Here is an 18,469-nt window from a genome sequence, read left to right as displayed (position 1 = left end):
GACCATGGCCTTCCATTGCTTGAATTTGCCGAACACTTCATCTTTTTTCTTCAAAAAATAAATCTAGACCTTTCTGGTATAATCATCGATCAATGCGAGGAAATAACGAGCTTCACCTAGCGAGTTGACAAGGGGAGGGGCCCAAACGTCTGAGTGGACATATTCCAATATCCCCTTGCTATTATGTTTATAGGAGTTGAACTTGACTCGTTTTGATTTTCAAAGACACAGTTTTCACAGAAACCAAGTTTACAACTCTTCAGGCATTTCAGCATGCCTTTACTAGTAAGTATGGATATTCTTTTATCACTCATGTGACCAAGTCTCATATGCCATAGTCGTGTAGCATCGTTATCACCTTTCTTCGAGGATAAAACAACAGCATTTTCGCTACCTATGGTCTTCTGCAATAGATAGATCCTACCATGAAGCTTTCCTTTCATTACCACCATTGAGCCTTTTAATACTTTCAAGAAATTGCCTTCACCAATGAATTTGTAATCCTTATTGACAAGGGCACTCAAGGAAGTCAGATTTTTACTAGTTCTGGTACGTGCCATGAATTAATCAATATACTAGTACAATCATCTAATGTGATTCATACCTTTCCTTCACCTATAACTGGGATAGTTTGTTATCTCTCAACCTAACCTTTCCTTCTCTATTTTTGTAGGAAGTGAAAAGATCTTTCTTAGGTGTCATATGGCGCCAAAATCCATGATCCACTCATCTCTGCAGTTATCAGTAAATACAATTCGAGTAGAACTAGTATCATGCAGAACTTTTTCATTTCTCCATCCTTTGTGGGCAATTTCTTCTAATGTGTCCCAATTGTTAGCAATGAAAGCACTTAACAGAGTTGTGCTTCTTGGACTTTGATCTTTTCTTACTCAAGCTTGTAGATCTTCTTTCTTTATTACGTCCTTTTGTCACGCACAATTCATCTGCTGGTGATTCAATAGTGGATCCAGACACTAATTTCTAATATTCTTTTGTCATCGGTACATCTTTGATTTTGTACTGTAATTTCATATCTACCATATAACACGGTATCATAAAAATTATCGTATGAGAAAGGTAGTGACGTCAACAAGATTATGGCTTGATCAACATCTTCTCCTATTAGTCTAGATTCTCCAACATTGGATATCATTCTATTGAAGTCATCTATATGTTCTGAGTTTGCCTTGTTTCCTGCATACTTGAAGGTGTACAATGCATAGTTGAAGGTGTACAATCGATCCTATTGATATAACTTATTGGGTAAGGTCTTTATAGACTATTTATTCTCTGCAGTCTTCATAAAGAATCAACAGTTATTTCTTTCATATCCTCTCTCAAGGCATTGTCTACAAGACTTAGTCATATAGTGCTCCGTGCTTTGGCCATTGCCTCTTTCTTTTCTTTTTAAGAAAATGTCGCTGGCAATTTACATCAGCTTGCAGTGCATCTACTATACCATAATGGTCTAGTAGAGACTCCACCTTCAACTTCCACAAGCTAAATCATTTGAACCGTCAAGTTTCTTCATTGCAAATTTTGGTACCGACATCTTGGATTTGAAATCAAGAATATTTTTCTAATAACAAAGAACAACTCTTTTCTGATGTGAAAGATCAGGCAATACTGTAATTACAGAGCATATTTAGATTGATGTTTACCCTGAAACTAAATGGCTCTGATATCACTTGTTAGAGATAATTAGAATCAGGTACACTCCTAGCATACTAAACCCTATGAGCGTGAGTGGAAGCGCACCAAAACTGATGTAGAATACCACCAGTAAATACAACAAGTAAAACTGTAAACGTTGTCATTTCGTACAGGTGAATGATAATTATATAGGTAAATAATACTATAAGAAAAATTTCAGGTATACCGAAAATACCGGTGTTTCAGTTATTTTAACCGTTGATCTAAATTATAAAAAATATATATAATATATATTAATTGAAATCTACGGTTAAAACAACTGGAACACCTGTATTTCCGGTATACCTGAAACTCTTCCAATACTATACCGTAAACAGTATCCGTACAATGAACACTGAAATATGTATACTATGTCAGCAACAGAATAACACCCTCAATTTAACGTAAAAACTCCAAAATTATCGAAAAAACTCCAAAAAATATCCACTATATTCAATCATAATTATAATAGAGTGTGATAACAGTAAAATACTCTTTTACTATAACTAGAATGAGACCCGCGCATCAATGATAGTATATAATAAATATTAAAAATTATTATATTTTGTAGAATTAAATTAAATATGTGTAAACTAAAGTTAAATTTAAAAGGTGTTTTGTTTAAAATAATTTGTAGTATAAAAGATTTGAATGTTAGAGTTGTACAAAGTGGCATTTTTATTTGGTGGTTTGATTTTTGCATTTATTTTTGTCGATGAATTTAGTCTCCTTATGTGGGTGGCGCTAGTCGTCCTTTTTCTGTCATAGATTCTTGTGAAGGTATGTTCTTTATGAATTGTTGAGTTATATGCACTTTCTATTATGTTATTTGTTCTATCTTTGCATGTATGTTCTTCTTTTGAAGATGTATATTGAATTTGTATGATTTTCTTTCTCCTTAATCTCTTGATATGCATGCAGTTTTTCAATGGCATTTACAATAAAAAGAACAAAAATGTGTAGAATTTTTTTATTAAATAAGTTATTTTTAATAAGAATAGTTGAAATAGTATAAAGTGAAATTACCTGTTAATATTTTTCTTTGACCCACTCTGTCGGACAATGTCTCAGGTATTGCAAATTCAAAATAGTGTTGGAAAATGTTCGATTTAAAAATACAATAAATATGTTTGTTTTGTACCTTTTTCATCTAATATAATCATTTCTAAGTAAAGAAACTCTTCTTCATTAGTGGGTGTTAATGTTTTCTATAGATGAACCACACGAACTTTGATAAACTAATTGTCTATTTGTTTGGTGATATTGTCTAAAGAATGATGCTCCATTGAGTAAGTTTGAGATGTTGTGTAGTGCGAAAATAAATTTCTTGTGCTAAATTTAATGTTATTTGAAGAAATAGTGATAAGAGACTATATAAGTAGTTCAAATAGTATGAAATTTGAATATTTGTAACGTTAAATTCATTACGATTAATAGATTATTATGACATTTGTAATATGAATGTTTATTATATTTAATGAGTAATTTATAAAAATTAATAAATTAATTATTGGGGTTATAAATTTAATGTAATGTTTATAACGGTAAAATATAATAAATATAGGGATATTAATTCTGGTAGGTTACAAATTTGGTTAGATACTATTAATTTTTAATTATTGTCATTGGTAATTTTGCAGTCTAATTTGTATATATTTATATTACTTGTATATTTTTTTGTATATTTTATTTTTTGCTGATTTGGAAATAATAGTTGATTTGACTAAACTTGAGTGGTTGATTCTAAAATGTTGCTAAGTAAGCGATATTGCTGACATGGTATTAGTAGGAGAAAAAAAGATGTATTAAAAAAAATATGAATAAACTTATACATCTACTTTTATATATTAAGAATAGATTTATAACGACTAATGAATATTAAAAATTTTACCTAAAATCTAGTGTTTATTCCTCAACACTCTAATTTTATATCACACAGCTTTTCTAATATTACACTCACTAGAAGAGAATTTATTTCATAGAAATTATGAATGGCTTCTGTTTCAATTTTTTCTTTTTCAATTCGGTGGCTACTTGCACCGTTTCTTTCTTTTATTTTACTAACTAGCCAACAATGTTGACTTTTATTGCAAAAAGACAAGCCACACTCGTACGGTTTCAACATTGTTATCATACTTTTCCTAATTAATAACTAACATATTTGAAATTCAATTCACTTAAGTGAAACCGACCTGATTTCGTTGACCATCATATCAGTAACCACTTCTAAGATGTCTTGCAGCAACACTACCACTGTATTTCGCTTGGATGGATCCGCATCTTTCTGTGATAAGAAAGCATGGCACAAGTTTACATATACAAAGTCAAGACACCGTTCAAGAATACAATCTACAGAATTATATTATATTAGCAAATTGGTAGGAACTTCATGCCTAGAGATTTACATTCTCTTAAATAAAAAACTTAATTTGAGAAAAATTAGTTCCCAATAACTGAGATGCGAGAGAAAAAAAAAATTGAAAATTAAGCTTTACATTCAATAATGATCTGAGTATGTGTCTCCCTCAATAAGTTAAAAAAAGTGATCAAATACAGTTATTGTTGCGTAGAGGCTTTATATAAGAAAGAATAGAGATTAGAGATGAATATTCTAAATGACTCACCAAGATTTCCACAAGTTCCACAAACTTTTTAAAAAGGAAAGGTAAAAAGCTCATTCGGAAATTGGTAGTAAGTGTATTCTTTGATATGTTGTTCTTAACTTCTTTAGTGATGATAGAAATTATCCTGCTCCAGCACAATAAATTCATAAGTGCTGATAATGATTCAATTTTAATGATATTTCATAAGGCATCTTCAATCACATGTGCTACTAAATAAAAACAACAAATAGCATATAGAATGATCCTTTGTATCAGCACAAGAAAGAAGGAAAAGAAAAAGGAAAAAAGAACCCTTAATGGTACCTCTTTTCATTTTCACCGACAACCAAATCACGAAGAACATGTTTAAGAGATTGATAACATTCGATCACAGCACACTTCATATATTGATCTGCACTTATGCGCTTCCAAAGATCAGAGTCCTTTCCTCGAAATTGAGTTGCCATATCCAGAGCTACAGGAATCTGTAAAGGCTACAGTCAATCACATGAGCTGGTCAAACATAAAAATATTAAAATCCAGTGATACAGACCTTGCTTGCAAGCAAAAACGGTGGCCACTGAATTGTTTTCAGACGAGAATCTGAAGAGTAAGGAACCAGCAAAAGGTCCATTTCCCTGGATTATGCAAGCACTTAGTAATAAGTGACGAGCATAGTAAATAAGGATGAAGGAGAAAGTAATAGAAGCCAGGCAAGAGCAACTAAAGACATTTTCTTTGAGGCCTTGCCTATCACTAATGAGATCTTCCTCACGAAAACTGCAAATAATTTCATTCCATAATTGGGCAAATTTGGCAGCTTCACTTCTTCTGCTAGCAGAAATCTATACAAGCATGAAAATTGAAGTGAAGAGAATAACGAGATTTATTTTTAATGTACTAAGCAATGAAAATGTGGTAGACCTCATCAAATTTCTTTGAGAAAGAGAATTTCTTTCCTTGCTTCTTTTGGGAAGGAACCAAGTATGTGTTGAATGCACCAGGCAATGACTGGAACCGTGATCTCAGCATGCTCATAGTGTGTATCTGTATAACCAAATGGATAATAACAACATTAACTGAATATCAAAGCATTACTGTGAACTGATTATTCCATAAAAAGTTTTCCCATCTCAAGTTCACCCTTAAATGAAGAGGACAGTCCAAGTTTATCAACAAGTTGGAGACTTTGGAATTCATAAAACTGTTGTAAATGATTATCCAGCATCATATGTCTCCAAATTGCTCCTTTAAATTTCTCAAATTGATTACATATGTTTGATTGTTAGTATGTGAGTGTGTGTTGAAAAAATGTAGAAAGCAGAAAAGGTTATGTATCACAAATCCTGTTCAGAAATAGCAAGCTAAAGAAAGGATAAAATTGATAGCGGCCTCTCCTAGATTTTGGTCCATAACTGAAAACTAAGGTCCAAGTTTCTTTACCGATTGGATACTTCAGAAGTTCATAAAAACATAAGCAGATGATGATCCAGTACTATGTATCCAAAAGGATCCTAATCATTTTTCATCTTGATTAAATAAGTTCAATTTTTAGTTAGATGCGCAAGTCTGCATTAGTTTATCATAAATACTCCTCAGACATTGCTAGTAATATGACAAAATTGATTACGACCTCTCCTAGACGATCAAAGGCTCCAATAACACCACCATACAAAGTTGAGAAGACTGCGTACCAAATTTGTGCATCCATGAAATAAACCTGTATTGAAAATTCAAATAACGACATAAAATTTCTGATAACTTATCTGAACAAGTGAAAAGATTAATATATGAACATAAACATGAAAATATAGCATTAGCACCATGAGTACAGGAGCCCAGAGTGCAACGACTGCGCTATAGTTATGTCGAGCTGCATAGACCAGAAAATATTAGATCAATAAAATGAATAGCATGCTACAATACAAGGTAATCATGAAGGGGCAAAAAAAGAAGAAAAGGAGCAGGAGGAGGAGGAAAATACCATCGGGGAAAAACTCGTGCCAACCATAGTCAACATGTTTAATGGCCATTATTAACTTTGTTGGCTCAATCAGAGGTTTTATCTGAAGATAGATAAAGCAGTTAAAATCTTAAAAGAGGCCCAATAACTTCACAAGCTTAGTTTTAAGTAACAAGTACTGAACATATAGCGTTTTTACTTGGACAAAATAGCTGAACGCAAATTTGGAAGCCAATAGTAGGACCCAGAAAATAGTGTACCTGGCATTAAAAAATGGAACATAAATGATGGAACAATAACTTTCAGACAATAAACAAGGGGACAATCCAATAATTACTTCAGTAAAATAGTTTGCATGAAACTTACTTTAGGAGAGCAAATTGGTTTTCGTGCATTCCTCTTCCAACATATATTCTTGGCTGCAGTGGGAGAAAGACAAATCATTTAGAAAAAGAGAAAGGGGGAGGAATTACTTTGACAGTTTGACCAGCCTATTATGCCAAATATATGTTTTTTATATGACTAACCGTCACTGGCTCATAGTATTTGTGTATTCAAAACATATGGGGAAAAATAGCGCTACAGATTAAATAATGCTATAAATCCAAGTCTTTTTATAAACCAAAGTCTAATTAAGTTAAACAATAAGACTAAGATTAATGTTAATTATAACTGATTTTTGTTATATTAGACTAATTAGACTTAATTAACAAAAAGACTTGGATATATAGCATTATTCTATATTTCTATTAGCTTGATGTTCTTCATATGAAAGAGATCAATCTTTTCCATGTAAATAATATTCAGTTAAGAAACCGTACTACATGAGAAGTTTCTTACAAACCGAAAATTTTCAACATATATTATCTAACAACGAACAGAAATAGTTCAATACGTTAGATACCTGAGACCACCACAAGAAGAGTCTGACTATGTGCCAGTCTGAGTTTTCAATCCAACGCCTGAGCATCGGGAAAAGAAAGAGTATAGCTGCTAGTAGATTTGGAAGCATATACAATGCAACTGCAAAGAGATACAACGGTGGAATGCCCTCTATTTTATCAAGGAAGGAAAGCAGCTGCTTGAGAGCTTGAGGGGAACCCTTGATGGCATGCACATAGAAGGCTGAAAGGATGATAGCCCAACAAAGACTGACAATGACTTTAAGAATATTTCTTAGCACATCAGTGAATTTCCACCGATGATAGCCTGGAAAGTTCAGGAGCAGGTCCAGGATACCTAAATCAAAATAACGAATGAAGACAAGAAATATTAAATTTCTATGACAATGCGGAAGAAGAAAAATAGGACAGTTAAAAAAATTAAGAGCTACTTAAGTAAATGTGTCAAACTTTGAAGTAAGCGCAGAATGGATGCTGTGATGAAGATACTAGAGAGATTAAATAAGACATCCTTCTGAAAGATATCCATCAGTGAAATCTCATCCCATGCAATAATGAACATCACCTGTAATAAGAATCCCAAAGCATTGTGCAACCAAATTAACCACATTTAAATCCGCGCATTGAGCGAAATTAAAAGAATTAATTTGGATATATAAAAAAATTATTTAACAAAAAAAATTAAACAATTAATATTAAATTTAAATAATTATAAGAACATTATATATTTTAATGTTTGAAAGAGTTTATTACTTAATACACACACATATATATCATATATAATATATATATAGTAAACTTAAATATTATAGTACAAGAATAAAATTATCATATATAATATAAGTATGAATATAATATTTCAATTTAATAAAAATAATATTTATTTTTTCATAAATCATGACATCATGCATTTTTATTATTATTATTATTAATACAATTAAATAATATTAAAAATATAAACTGGTAAAAAATAATATATAAATAACAAAGACAATATTTAATTAGATTAAAAATAAAAAAATTTAAAAATATTATAAAAACATCATACATTATAGTATTTTAAGAATTCATCACCCAACATATAGGAAATAAATTATTTGGCAAACTAAAATAAAAAAAAATTGTGGCCATCAACCAAATTTTTTAAACAATTGTGCAAAATATTAACAAGAATAGAGGATAAAAAGTGAGATGCATAAAATTATGTGAGAGAAAATAAAAAAGATATGTGAAGTGAATATTAATTTATATAATAAACATAAATAGAGGTGAGAATAAAAAGAGAAAATAAATTAAATTTATTAACTAATTTATATTTATTAAAAAAATAACATTAATATTAAAGACATAAAATAACTTACATAGAAATAAACAATAAAAAAAATATTAACAAGTAAGAATAAACTCTACATGAGAAGAATAAAAAATAATGTACTAGTAAAAACATTATAAAATAATAATTTTACAAAAATATTTATGTAGCAATATTAGAAGATATCTAATATGTTGAGAATTTATTGTGTCATTATGTGATTTTTTTATACATTATAATAAATTGATAGATAAATAGATAAATAAATTTTTATAAAATAAAATTTATTTTTTCAATAAAATATATAATATTAAAATTTTCTACAATTCATATAAACAAACAATTTTTATATTATAATTTTTTTAAAATTAAATATTTTAGCATGTGAAATTAGAACATTAATACTCAATCAATTATAAAGATGTTATTTTTTATAATAATATAAATGTAATTCTAAGATATAATTTTTTATGTCATTATAAAATAAATGACATGACAGTTTTATATTAAAGTTAAAACTTAAAAGCTTATACATCAATTGTTCACTATAATATTAGTTTGGGTCCTCTCTTATATGTTATAATAAATATGGAAAAATACTTGCTTAAGCGTTTCCTTAATTTCTTCTATTGAAAAAAATATACCTGTAAACCCAGTATAAAAAAGGTCCAAAGTCTATCGAAACTGTGGAAGAGGTGCCAGAATGATCGCGTCTCAACAAAATTTGATTTCCCTGTTTTTCCAGATTTTCTTGGAACTCCCTTTTTTCCCTAACATTACATTTTTATAAGTTGAGAATTAAATAAGTAGTATTTTACAATCGGACCAGTAACTTCGTAGACTATGTATACTTTATAGTCAGTTTATACCCGATCATTTGTCGATTTAAAAAATTCACCATCATCACGCATTGGCCATCCAAGAGAAAAGCAATCAGGTGACCTGCAACACAGTGCATAAAATAAATAAATAAAATAAAATAAATTTATGAGAAGTTAATAATTAATAATTATTAAATAATAATTTAGTCAAACATATTAGATCATCTAATAATTTTGAATTTAGATCAAATAAATTCAAACCATGCTGACAAAACGGGCCAAAAAGTCTGATTCAAGGATAAAATACAAAGGAAACAAACCAGAAATACTCATTTAGATCGTCATAGTTGCACCATGCTGAGTGAGGAGCCGTTCCATTTTTGCTCCTCTTGGCTTCCTGTATTAATTAACTGGGTTACTAAGGGACATAGGTACCTAGCAATATAAATACTTGACTATTGCAATGTCTCAAAGAAAAATCATACCGTGTCTATTACTCGGTAGAGGGGAGTTATAACCTTGCGTAGAAATGCCTCTTCATCACCACCATAAGAAGGCTTGATATTTTCACCCGTAACAATGCTGACATTTCCAGCCATTAGGCCGTGTAGTTCATATGCCATCTGAAGTTAGAATTGGCCATTATTAGCAGAGCAAAACATTACTTAAAAACAGTGATAGCACATTTACATGAGATTCAAGCACAAACAAAATGAACCATGCGCAGATTAATTTGTACACTCACGTTGTGAAATATGTAGCATAGGCACTCAGGCATGAAGCGAACATTGGACGCCTCACCCCAGATGAGAAGGTACAAGCCCATATAAAGCAACTTCCTCTGTTGCACCTCTTGCTGACCTTGAGGAAGTCTATGTGAGAGAATATGATAAAGTGATCATTAAATTTTTTATGATGAGCTAAAAGAAGCACAAGTGTTCACTCATGCATATACTGTTATGCCTCACCGTAAACTATGTTTTCGTCCCAAGAATTTGCACCATTTTTTATAATTCTTAAAAAGCTCTTTCATCACTTCATCAACAGCACGATCATCGAGCTGCAATTCATTCAAATAAAATAAAATAAAAATAAATTAATAGAAAGAAACAGCAGAATAAAAACTATAGGCTAAAGCCAAATGCAAGACAGGTACGTGCCATGTTTAGAGGCTCAGGTTTAGGGTGTAGCCTTATATGAGAATTAGCAAGAAGCAGAATCAGATGCTCTCTCTGATTCCTGACGTTGTCCCTCTGCACACAAATTTACCATATGCAATAACAATTTAAGCAGATTATACAAAAAAATGTAATGAATCATAAATCATTCTCCTCTAGCATTGTGTGTTGGTCAAAATACATGCCTGGAAACCAAACATGGCTTTAAGCCAATCAAGCATGTCTAAGTCTCCTGTTCTCTGTCTTTGTTGCTCGAAAGAACTAGGCCAGTTCAAGCCTTGTGTGTTCCATAGCGCAGAAACAGCAGCTTTAATCTAATAAGGAAAGAAAGTCCAAGAACTCAGTGCAATCATAATCAACAACGAAATTTCACTACCAACAGAAGCAATACCTCTTCAAATTGCATAATGGGTAGAGAAGCACCAGCAGAATCCAGAGGAAGGATATTATAAGGTGTATAAATTTCCTTTTTTTCCTGGACATCTCTGGCAGCCGCGATAATCTGCAAAAGAAAATTTACGCTCCAGGATCTGAATATTGAAATGATAAAAAGAGGGACGAAATTCCCATTTTAGAACAAAATTCATTTTTTACCTGTAATATTATTACAGAAATATAAATCTTTTAAAATTATGTTAATCCTATCGTTATAAATTATGACACAAAAATTTTATAGCATTAAACTATTTTTTACAAAAAGGTCGTAAGAGACAAAAGTCTCCATCAGTTAAGAAGATTATGGTCTCTATAAATAAAAAAATTAAATAATAAAATTTTTAATTATTATTTTTATATAAAAGAGTTTAATTTTTTACTAATAATTAATTTTAATATTCGTTATCTAAAATTTAAAAAAATCTAACGTGTATATTTTTATATTTGATTAGATGTTAAGTTTATTTCACAAATAGAAATAATTAATTTTTATGTTTGTTATTTAAAAATAATATTTTTTTATATATATAAATATAATTAAATATTAGCATAAAAAGATTTATAATGATAGTTATAAAATTAACTCAATTTTTTTAAATAATTAAATTTTGATTCTAACTTTTAATCAGAAGTATTTTTTTTTAAATTATATATAATAAATATTTGAAATAAAAGAAGTAAAAATATAGATTAAAAAGATAAATAAAAAAATTTAAAATTAAATAAAAATATGCATATAATAATATTTTTTATTTAAATTATATTATATTATTAATTTTATTTTTTGTAGAATAGATAGGTAGAAAAAAATAGGGAATAAGATAAAAGAGAGAGAAAGATAAAGAAGAAGAATGAGAAAATGGGTCACAGTTTATTAATTTTAGAAGTTAAAAAAAATTTATTTAATTATAATGAAAAAATATTTGATGACACATTTTAATTTGTCAAACTATTAATATAAAATATAAATTATAAATTATATATAGAGTGAAAAAGATAGAGATAAATAGAAAAAAAGAGAGAGATAAATAAGAGAGGGTAAAAAGGAGGTTTACTAATTTTGAAAAAAAAAAATCTATTATATATATATATATATAATTTTACAACCAAAATGTGTCACATGTCACTTTTTTATTATAATTAAAATTAAATCTTTCTCTCCAAAATTAAAGAGTTCTTCCCTCATCCCTACTAATTTTACAATTAAAATTGAAATCAAATCTTTTTCTCCAAAATTAAAGAGTTCTCCCCTTCTCCCTCTCCTTTTATCTATCTCTCTCATTCCTTCAACTACTCTATCTCTTTTATATATCATTATCAATGAATAATTAAAAATTTGATAATCAAAATGCGCAACGTGACCTTCTTTAATTATATTAAAATTAAAATTAAAATATTAAAATTTAAATATAGGAATATTATATATTATATTATATATTATTATCTAATTTAATAAAAAATGTGTAACATGACACTCTTATCAAATTTGAGAGAAAATATTTTCTTCTAAAATTAATAAACTCCCTTCCTAAATTCTCTCATCTACCTCTCTCTCTTTTTTCTATTTCTCTCTGCCCTTCTCACTCTATATATTATTATTATCTAATTTAATAACTAAACGTGTACATAACATTCTCTTATTTAAATTGAGAAAAAATATTTCCTTCAAAAATTAATAAACTCTCTTTTTAAATTCTCTCATCTATTTCTCTCTTTTTCTGTTTTTCTCTACTCTTCCCACTCTATATATAATTTGTAATTTATATTTTATATTAGTAATTTGATAAATTAAAATATATCATCAGATATTTTTTTATTATAATTAAAATAAAATTTTTTCTTTCAAAATTAATAAACTCCATCTCTCAATCTTCATCTTTATCCTTCTCTCTCTTTTTTCTCATTCTCTGTTTTTTCTATCTGGTTGTTCTACAAAAAATAAACTTAACAAAATAATATAATTCAAATAAAAAATATTATTATTATTATATACATATTTTTTTAGTTTTTTTTATTTAGTTTTAAACTTTCACTATTTATCTTTCTAATATATATTTTTATTTTTTTCTTTAAAATATTTATTAAATATAATTTAAAGAGAATACTAATGTTATGATTAAAAGTTAAAATCAAGATTCAATTGTTTAAAAAAATTAATTTTATGTTAATTTTATAATTATCAATATAATTTTTTTCATGCTAATATCTAATTATATTTTTATATACATAGAGAGAAAAAAATATTATTTTAGCAAACATAAAAATTAATTATTTCTATTTGTGCAAAAGACTTAACACCTAATCAAAAGTATGCAAGTTAAAATCATTTTAAATATGAATATTAAAATTAATTATTAGTCATAAATCAAACTCTTTCACATAAAAATAATAACCAAAAATCTTATTATTTGATTTTTTTATCTACGGAGATCCTAGTCTTCTTAGCTGACGGGAACTTTTGTCCTCTACGATTTTTTTGTAAAAAGTAGTTTGATTTTATAAATCTTTTGTGCTATAATCTATAATGTCAGAACAAAACCAACATAATTTTAAAAGATTTATATTTTCGTAATGTAATTACGGGTAAAAATACTATTATTTCTTTTAAATTTTAAGAAGATAGTGTCATGTGACATATTTTAGTTATTAGATTAGTTTGTAATATATAAATATAGTATACAATATAGCTATATTTCAATTTTCATATTTTAATTTTAATTTTAATTTAATTTAAATATAATTAAAGAATATTATATTATATATTTTGATGATAAGAGAGATAAAAGAAGAAAGAGGAAATGAAAACTCTTCTATTTTAAAAGGAAATATTTGATTTTAATTGCAACCAACCACATATATCACATTTTATGAAATTAGTAATATATAATCTATAAAAATTCGAAGGATATGAACCTAGACCAACCTCAGGAGCTACTTCTTCGACCTTCTCGGTCTTATTAACAGCACAAAGCACTTCAAAAAGCACCCCGGCAGTCTGATAAGCTTTACTGAGCTGGGCTCTGCAAAACAATTTCAATTTCAGTGGCAATGGGGAAGTAATTATTTACTATGGAGGGGGAGGTAAAAGCTAACATCATATCAGACGCAACTTACAAAATCCGCCACAAGCAACAATTAGAGAGGCACAATTAATACTTCATTATAAGAACTACGAAAACTCCTAAGGCTTATATGTATGTACCTGTCTGCCTGATCAGCCTGATCAAGGGTTCTGACATAATGTTCATAGTATTGCTGATAGAAAGCCTGGATTTCTCTTGCATCTGTCTTCTTAACTCGAGAGGGAAGACTAGTTGCATTGTCCTAAAGTTGGAGAAATTATGTAAGTTACAGTAATAATAAAATGGCAGCTCTTCTCCGCGGAAAAAGAAATGCTGCTCGTCACAAATATTTTCCTTTCCCATTTTCAATTCATGGAATAGAGTTGATTGCTTCAACTCCTTAAGAAGACCTCCCCTATTCCAAAAGAATTTTCCCAAAAAACCCGATGGAATTCCTGAATCCCATCGCTATCACGAAACAAATTCTTCGAAGAGGTAAGATCGTTTTTCATAAATTATATAATGTGTTTTTTGTAAAATAGATTAAAAATACGCGATACCTACTAATATCTACAAATAAAATATTAGAGTGGTGGATATGTTTAGTTAGACTTCATATAAATAACATTTACCATCATATATAATTTTAACAAAATATTATTTACACATAAAAAATTAATTATTAAATTAGTTATTATATATTTATATATAAAAATATATTTATTTAATTAATTTTAATATATATTTTATATTTTAATATATATATATTATATCCATAATTAATTTAATAACTAATTTTTAATGTAATTATTCTTTTAAAATAAGATGTCATGAATATATAGTGCGCAACATTTGCACCCATAATAATAGGCTGGGTCGTCAAACTTATGGTGGCTAACCGTGGCTAAGTGCTGACAGGTCTGACGACACCTGACCACATGGTTGTACTCCGTTAGCTTAATCACAAGCACTTATGGGTAATTACTAATTAGGCTGTTTTCAGGTGCGGTAAATTTGGCGTCATTATCGCAGCCTCGCAGGGCATAGTTGAAATTGTAGGCCGAAAACGATGTGTACATGGTCTGAGCTCAGGTGGAAACGGATAATAAAATCCAGAAGAGTGAAAATGAATTTTTTAACCCAAAAAATGATTTGTTGGGTAGGATGAAAACCATATAAGGAGGAGAATAAATCCAATAAAAATTAATATTAGTCCAAGTTGGTAGGGTTAGGACAATAAAACCCCGTGCTAATGAATTCTCCGAGGCATAACAAAAAAATAAAATAAAATAAAAATAAGCACTTATGAATCGGTGGCTTTGAACGGTGGAAGCTACTAAGAATATTGTTAGTTTTATCATGAATATGTTGTTTGAGTAATGCCATATTATGTTATGTGTTCTCGGAATTAAAAGAAAGGTGTTAAACTTGTAAGTTGTAATTGGAAAATATGGTGGGATAGAGATCTCAACTTAAAATGGCAAGTTTAATCTTACGTTATGAATGGTGACTTATTGGTGAGTCTTGTGAGGGTGGATTAGAGGATTGACAAATTAATAAGATAAATAGGAGAAGGTAGTTTGTTGATGGTTGGTACACATAGTCCACAAATATAGTAGATACGACTTTCTCTCAAGTCTCAACCATGGCAATAAGGAGGGGTGGAAATAGCGTCTATGACTTCTCTCCAGATCTTACTCCGGCAATAAACGACGGCGGACGGCCGGTAAATACCGTCTGGTGCCGTCGAAATTCACGAATCAACCTCAGTTATGAGTTAACCGACTCCGTCCGTTGCGACGATTTGCTAGATTCATCTACCGTACCATTGTTATCTCCAATCTTTGACAATTTTTTCTTCCTCAAACTCTAATTGTAATTTCTCTAATTTTTTATTTATCTCCAACAATTTCTTCCTCAATCAAAATTCAATTTCCTCTACTAGCCCTTGTCCACTGTTATAGTAGCATGTGAAATTTACCGTACTTAGCTAATTAACCGGTCAATTTAATTACATACATCAAAATGTCATCTTTTTCTGCATGTCACGTCATTCGACCACCATAGCCACGATAAAACCATGGCCACCGCCCATTAGAGACGACAACATAATAATAATAATAATAATAATAATAATAATAATAATAATAATATAAGTAAAAGTATATAATAAACATAATATTAATAAATTTATTAAGAATTTTATTTTAATAAAAATATAATAAGTATATTAAAATTTTAAATTTTAATTATTTTTTAAATTAATTAATAATTCTAATATAATCAAATTTTAGAACGCGTATTAGTTAAATAATAATAATAATAATAATAATAATAATAATAATAATAATAATAATAATAATTACAAAAACCTCTCATCTACGAGATTTTAGTTGAAAATTTATCACCACAGCCGTGAAAATTTGGGCGAGAGGAAGATCACCAGTAGACCATTATTAATCACTAATAGAATAAACTTTTTTTTCCAATTAGAGAAAGGTAAAAGTTTTTTTTATACGGTAATATTAGAGAGATAGTAACTTAAAACAACAATAAAAATGCAACAAAGTTACTGAAAGTAGAGAACAACGCACAATTTAATCTAAGAAAAATAAAGATAAAGATAGATAATAAAAATATTAAACAATATGAACAATAAATATATTAGATGTTTAATTCATTAGCTGTACAGATAGTTATTCTAATATTAAGATTTAAGTTGATAATTTAGAGGTGTAATAAATTTTTATTTTATTAAGCCAATTTTAAAATTCATTGTTTATATTGTTCATAAAAGTTATTGTCTATCCATCAAAGTCCATATCTAATATTGAACATGCATGAACTTCTTGCATGAAGGGAGATTAGAGCATTATCATGTGCTGTGTTTGTTTCACGCACGGTATATATACTCACACTCAGGCTTCAGCAGTCCTCATTCACGCATGAAATACATAATGCAGAGTTAGTTGAGAAAATCGAAACAAATGAAACTACAGGCTTACCCTCTCTAATCGCTGCAGCAGCAGCGTCTTGAACTGCCTAACGCCACGGCCGGTGGAGGTCTGATCCAGCCTGTGCGCTTTCTCGAAGGCATAGAACCTACCTGCAATTATCATTACGCGCTCAGCAACATTAATTTGCACATCATATTTCAAAATTCAATAACACAAAATCACTATTATTATTATTATAATGATCGATCCGTTACGTACATAGATAGGCAACCCTGGGACGCTCGGCTTCGATCTCGTTGGCGACACGGAGAATGGGAGAAATGGAGGCGAGTGCGGACGGCACCACTTCGTTGTCGAAAACCTCCATGTTGAAGGTGGTGGAGGCACTCCTTGAACCCCGCCTCACCAACGTGGGCGGCGGCATTACTCCGTCTAGTTGTGACATTCTTCTTTACGTACGTGACTCGCTCTGTCTATACCGTATAGATATCTCTCTCTATTCCGTATCCTCTTCTTCCTGCAGTTCTCACTCAACCACTCAGTTAATTAATTCGCTTCTCCAACACAAAATCCAAGTTAAATTAACAATCTCTAGCTAGATACGATCTAGGAAAATTCAACTCCGATCCTCGTATGTAAAATCAAATTAAACACAAATTATTATCCTTCAATAATAGGAATGAGACTCATATATCAATCAATATGCATTATATTGCAGGAAATGGTTACTATACCGTCCAAGAACGTGAGAATGTTTGAATATGTTTATAAAATCTTGGATTGATTATTGTAGAAATTCACACGTTATTGTTCGTACCTGTGATCAAAGGTAAGGGATCGGAGAATCACATTGTGGATTTTGGATGATGGTAGGGTCTCTGTATGCGCATTATATATTTTGAAGCGAGATTCAAGACGCAAGAACAGAAATCCGAAAGGAAGAGAAAAGAGGAAATATAAACTGCAAGAAGCAGAAATATAGAGGTGAGTATAGAGAGAAGTGCGGTGAGATAGATGTGAGAGTGAGAACGATTGGAAGATAGAGCACCGTTTCCGGAGGTGAAGGGTAAGAGAGAGAGAAGAGTGTGAGAGAGTGAGTGAGCGCGCGTTGACAAGAGTTTGAACCCTTCGAAGTCTTAGGGAAGGACTTAAATTTCAATGGAAATCCGTTTTCCTCTTAAGACGCCAACCCATCCCACGTTCGGTTATTCAGTTATTCTTCACGTCACAAGTCACTCTTTTCTCGAATATTATTCGTGAAAAAATTCAGCATCTTTTAGTATTTTTAATAAATAAATTTTATTCATTCCTTTGTATAAACTTTAAAAATTATAGATATAAATGGTATTGATTTATATATACAAAATTTTGATAAATATAAACAAAATTATATATTTTTGTATGTAAAATATTTATAAATATGAGTATAAATTATTATTAATTAAGTATTAATTAAAATTGATAATTTTTACTGATCATGTAGTATTATTGTTCTTTATTTATTTACTAAAAATATTAGAGAATCATTAAAATTTATTATTTTT

The 18,469-nt window shown here is 29.5% G+C and overlaps 1 protein-coding gene across 1 annotated transcript in view; it reads right to left on the bottom strand.

The window, feature by feature from the left end:
• LOC112733092 (callose synthase 5) overlaps positions 1-17,349 on the bottom strand; it is a 30,978-nt gene extending 13,629 nt beyond the window's left edge. Inside the window, exons 1-26 of the mRNA XM_072210856.1 lie at positions 17,184-17,349; positions 16,974-17,074; positions 14,109-14,230; positions 13,830-13,926; positions 10,863-10,973; positions 10,657-10,785; positions 10,454-10,546; positions 10,262-10,353; positions 10,039-10,165; positions 9,779-9,916; positions 9,614-9,690; positions 9,342-9,414; positions 9,117-9,242; positions 7,611-7,725; positions 7,163-7,497; positions 6,625-6,677; positions 6,458-6,518; positions 6,280-6,361; positions 6,119-6,168; positions 5,929-6,015; positions 5,220-5,342; positions 5,046-5,140; positions 4,849-4,933; positions 4,620-4,780; positions 4,317-4,440; positions 3,881-3,976 (exon numbers count right to left, since the gene is read on the bottom strand). Of these exons, the coding sequence (XP_072066957.1) occupies positions 3,881-3,976; positions 4,317-4,440; positions 4,620-4,780; positions 4,849-4,933; positions 5,046-5,140; positions 5,220-5,342; positions 5,929-6,015; positions 6,119-6,168; positions 6,280-6,361; positions 6,458-6,518; positions 6,625-6,677; positions 7,163-7,497; positions 7,611-7,725; positions 9,117-9,242; positions 9,342-9,414; positions 9,614-9,690; positions 9,779-9,916; positions 10,039-10,165; positions 10,262-10,353; positions 10,454-10,546; positions 10,657-10,785; positions 10,863-10,973; positions 13,830-13,926; positions 14,109-14,230; positions 16,974-17,074; positions 17,184-17,349 (2,919 nt within the window). The remainder of the gene's footprint in view (positions 1-3,880; positions 3,977-4,316; positions 4,441-4,619; positions 4,781-4,848; positions 4,934-5,045; positions 5,141-5,219; positions 5,343-5,928; positions 6,016-6,118; positions 6,169-6,279; positions 6,362-6,457; positions 6,519-6,624; positions 6,678-7,162; positions 7,498-7,610; positions 7,726-9,116; positions 9,243-9,341; positions 9,415-9,613; positions 9,691-9,778; positions 9,917-10,038; positions 10,166-10,261; positions 10,354-10,453; positions 10,547-10,656; positions 10,786-10,862; positions 10,974-13,829; positions 13,927-14,108; positions 14,231-16,973; positions 17,075-17,183) is intronic.
• Between the last annotated feature and the right edge of the window lie 1,120 nt (positions 17,350-18,469).

This window comes from Arachis hypogaea, chromosome 13, assembly GCF_003086295.3.
Source record: "Arachis hypogaea cultivar Tifrunner chromosome 13, arahy.Tifrunner.gnm2.J5K5, whole genome shotgun sequence".
Lineage (NCBI taxonomy): Eukaryota > Viridiplantae > Streptophyta > Magnoliopsida > Fabales > Fabaceae > Arachis > Arachis hypogaea.
Note: the sequence above shows the minus strand (reverse complement) of the source record. Positions and strands in the feature narration are given on the sequence as shown.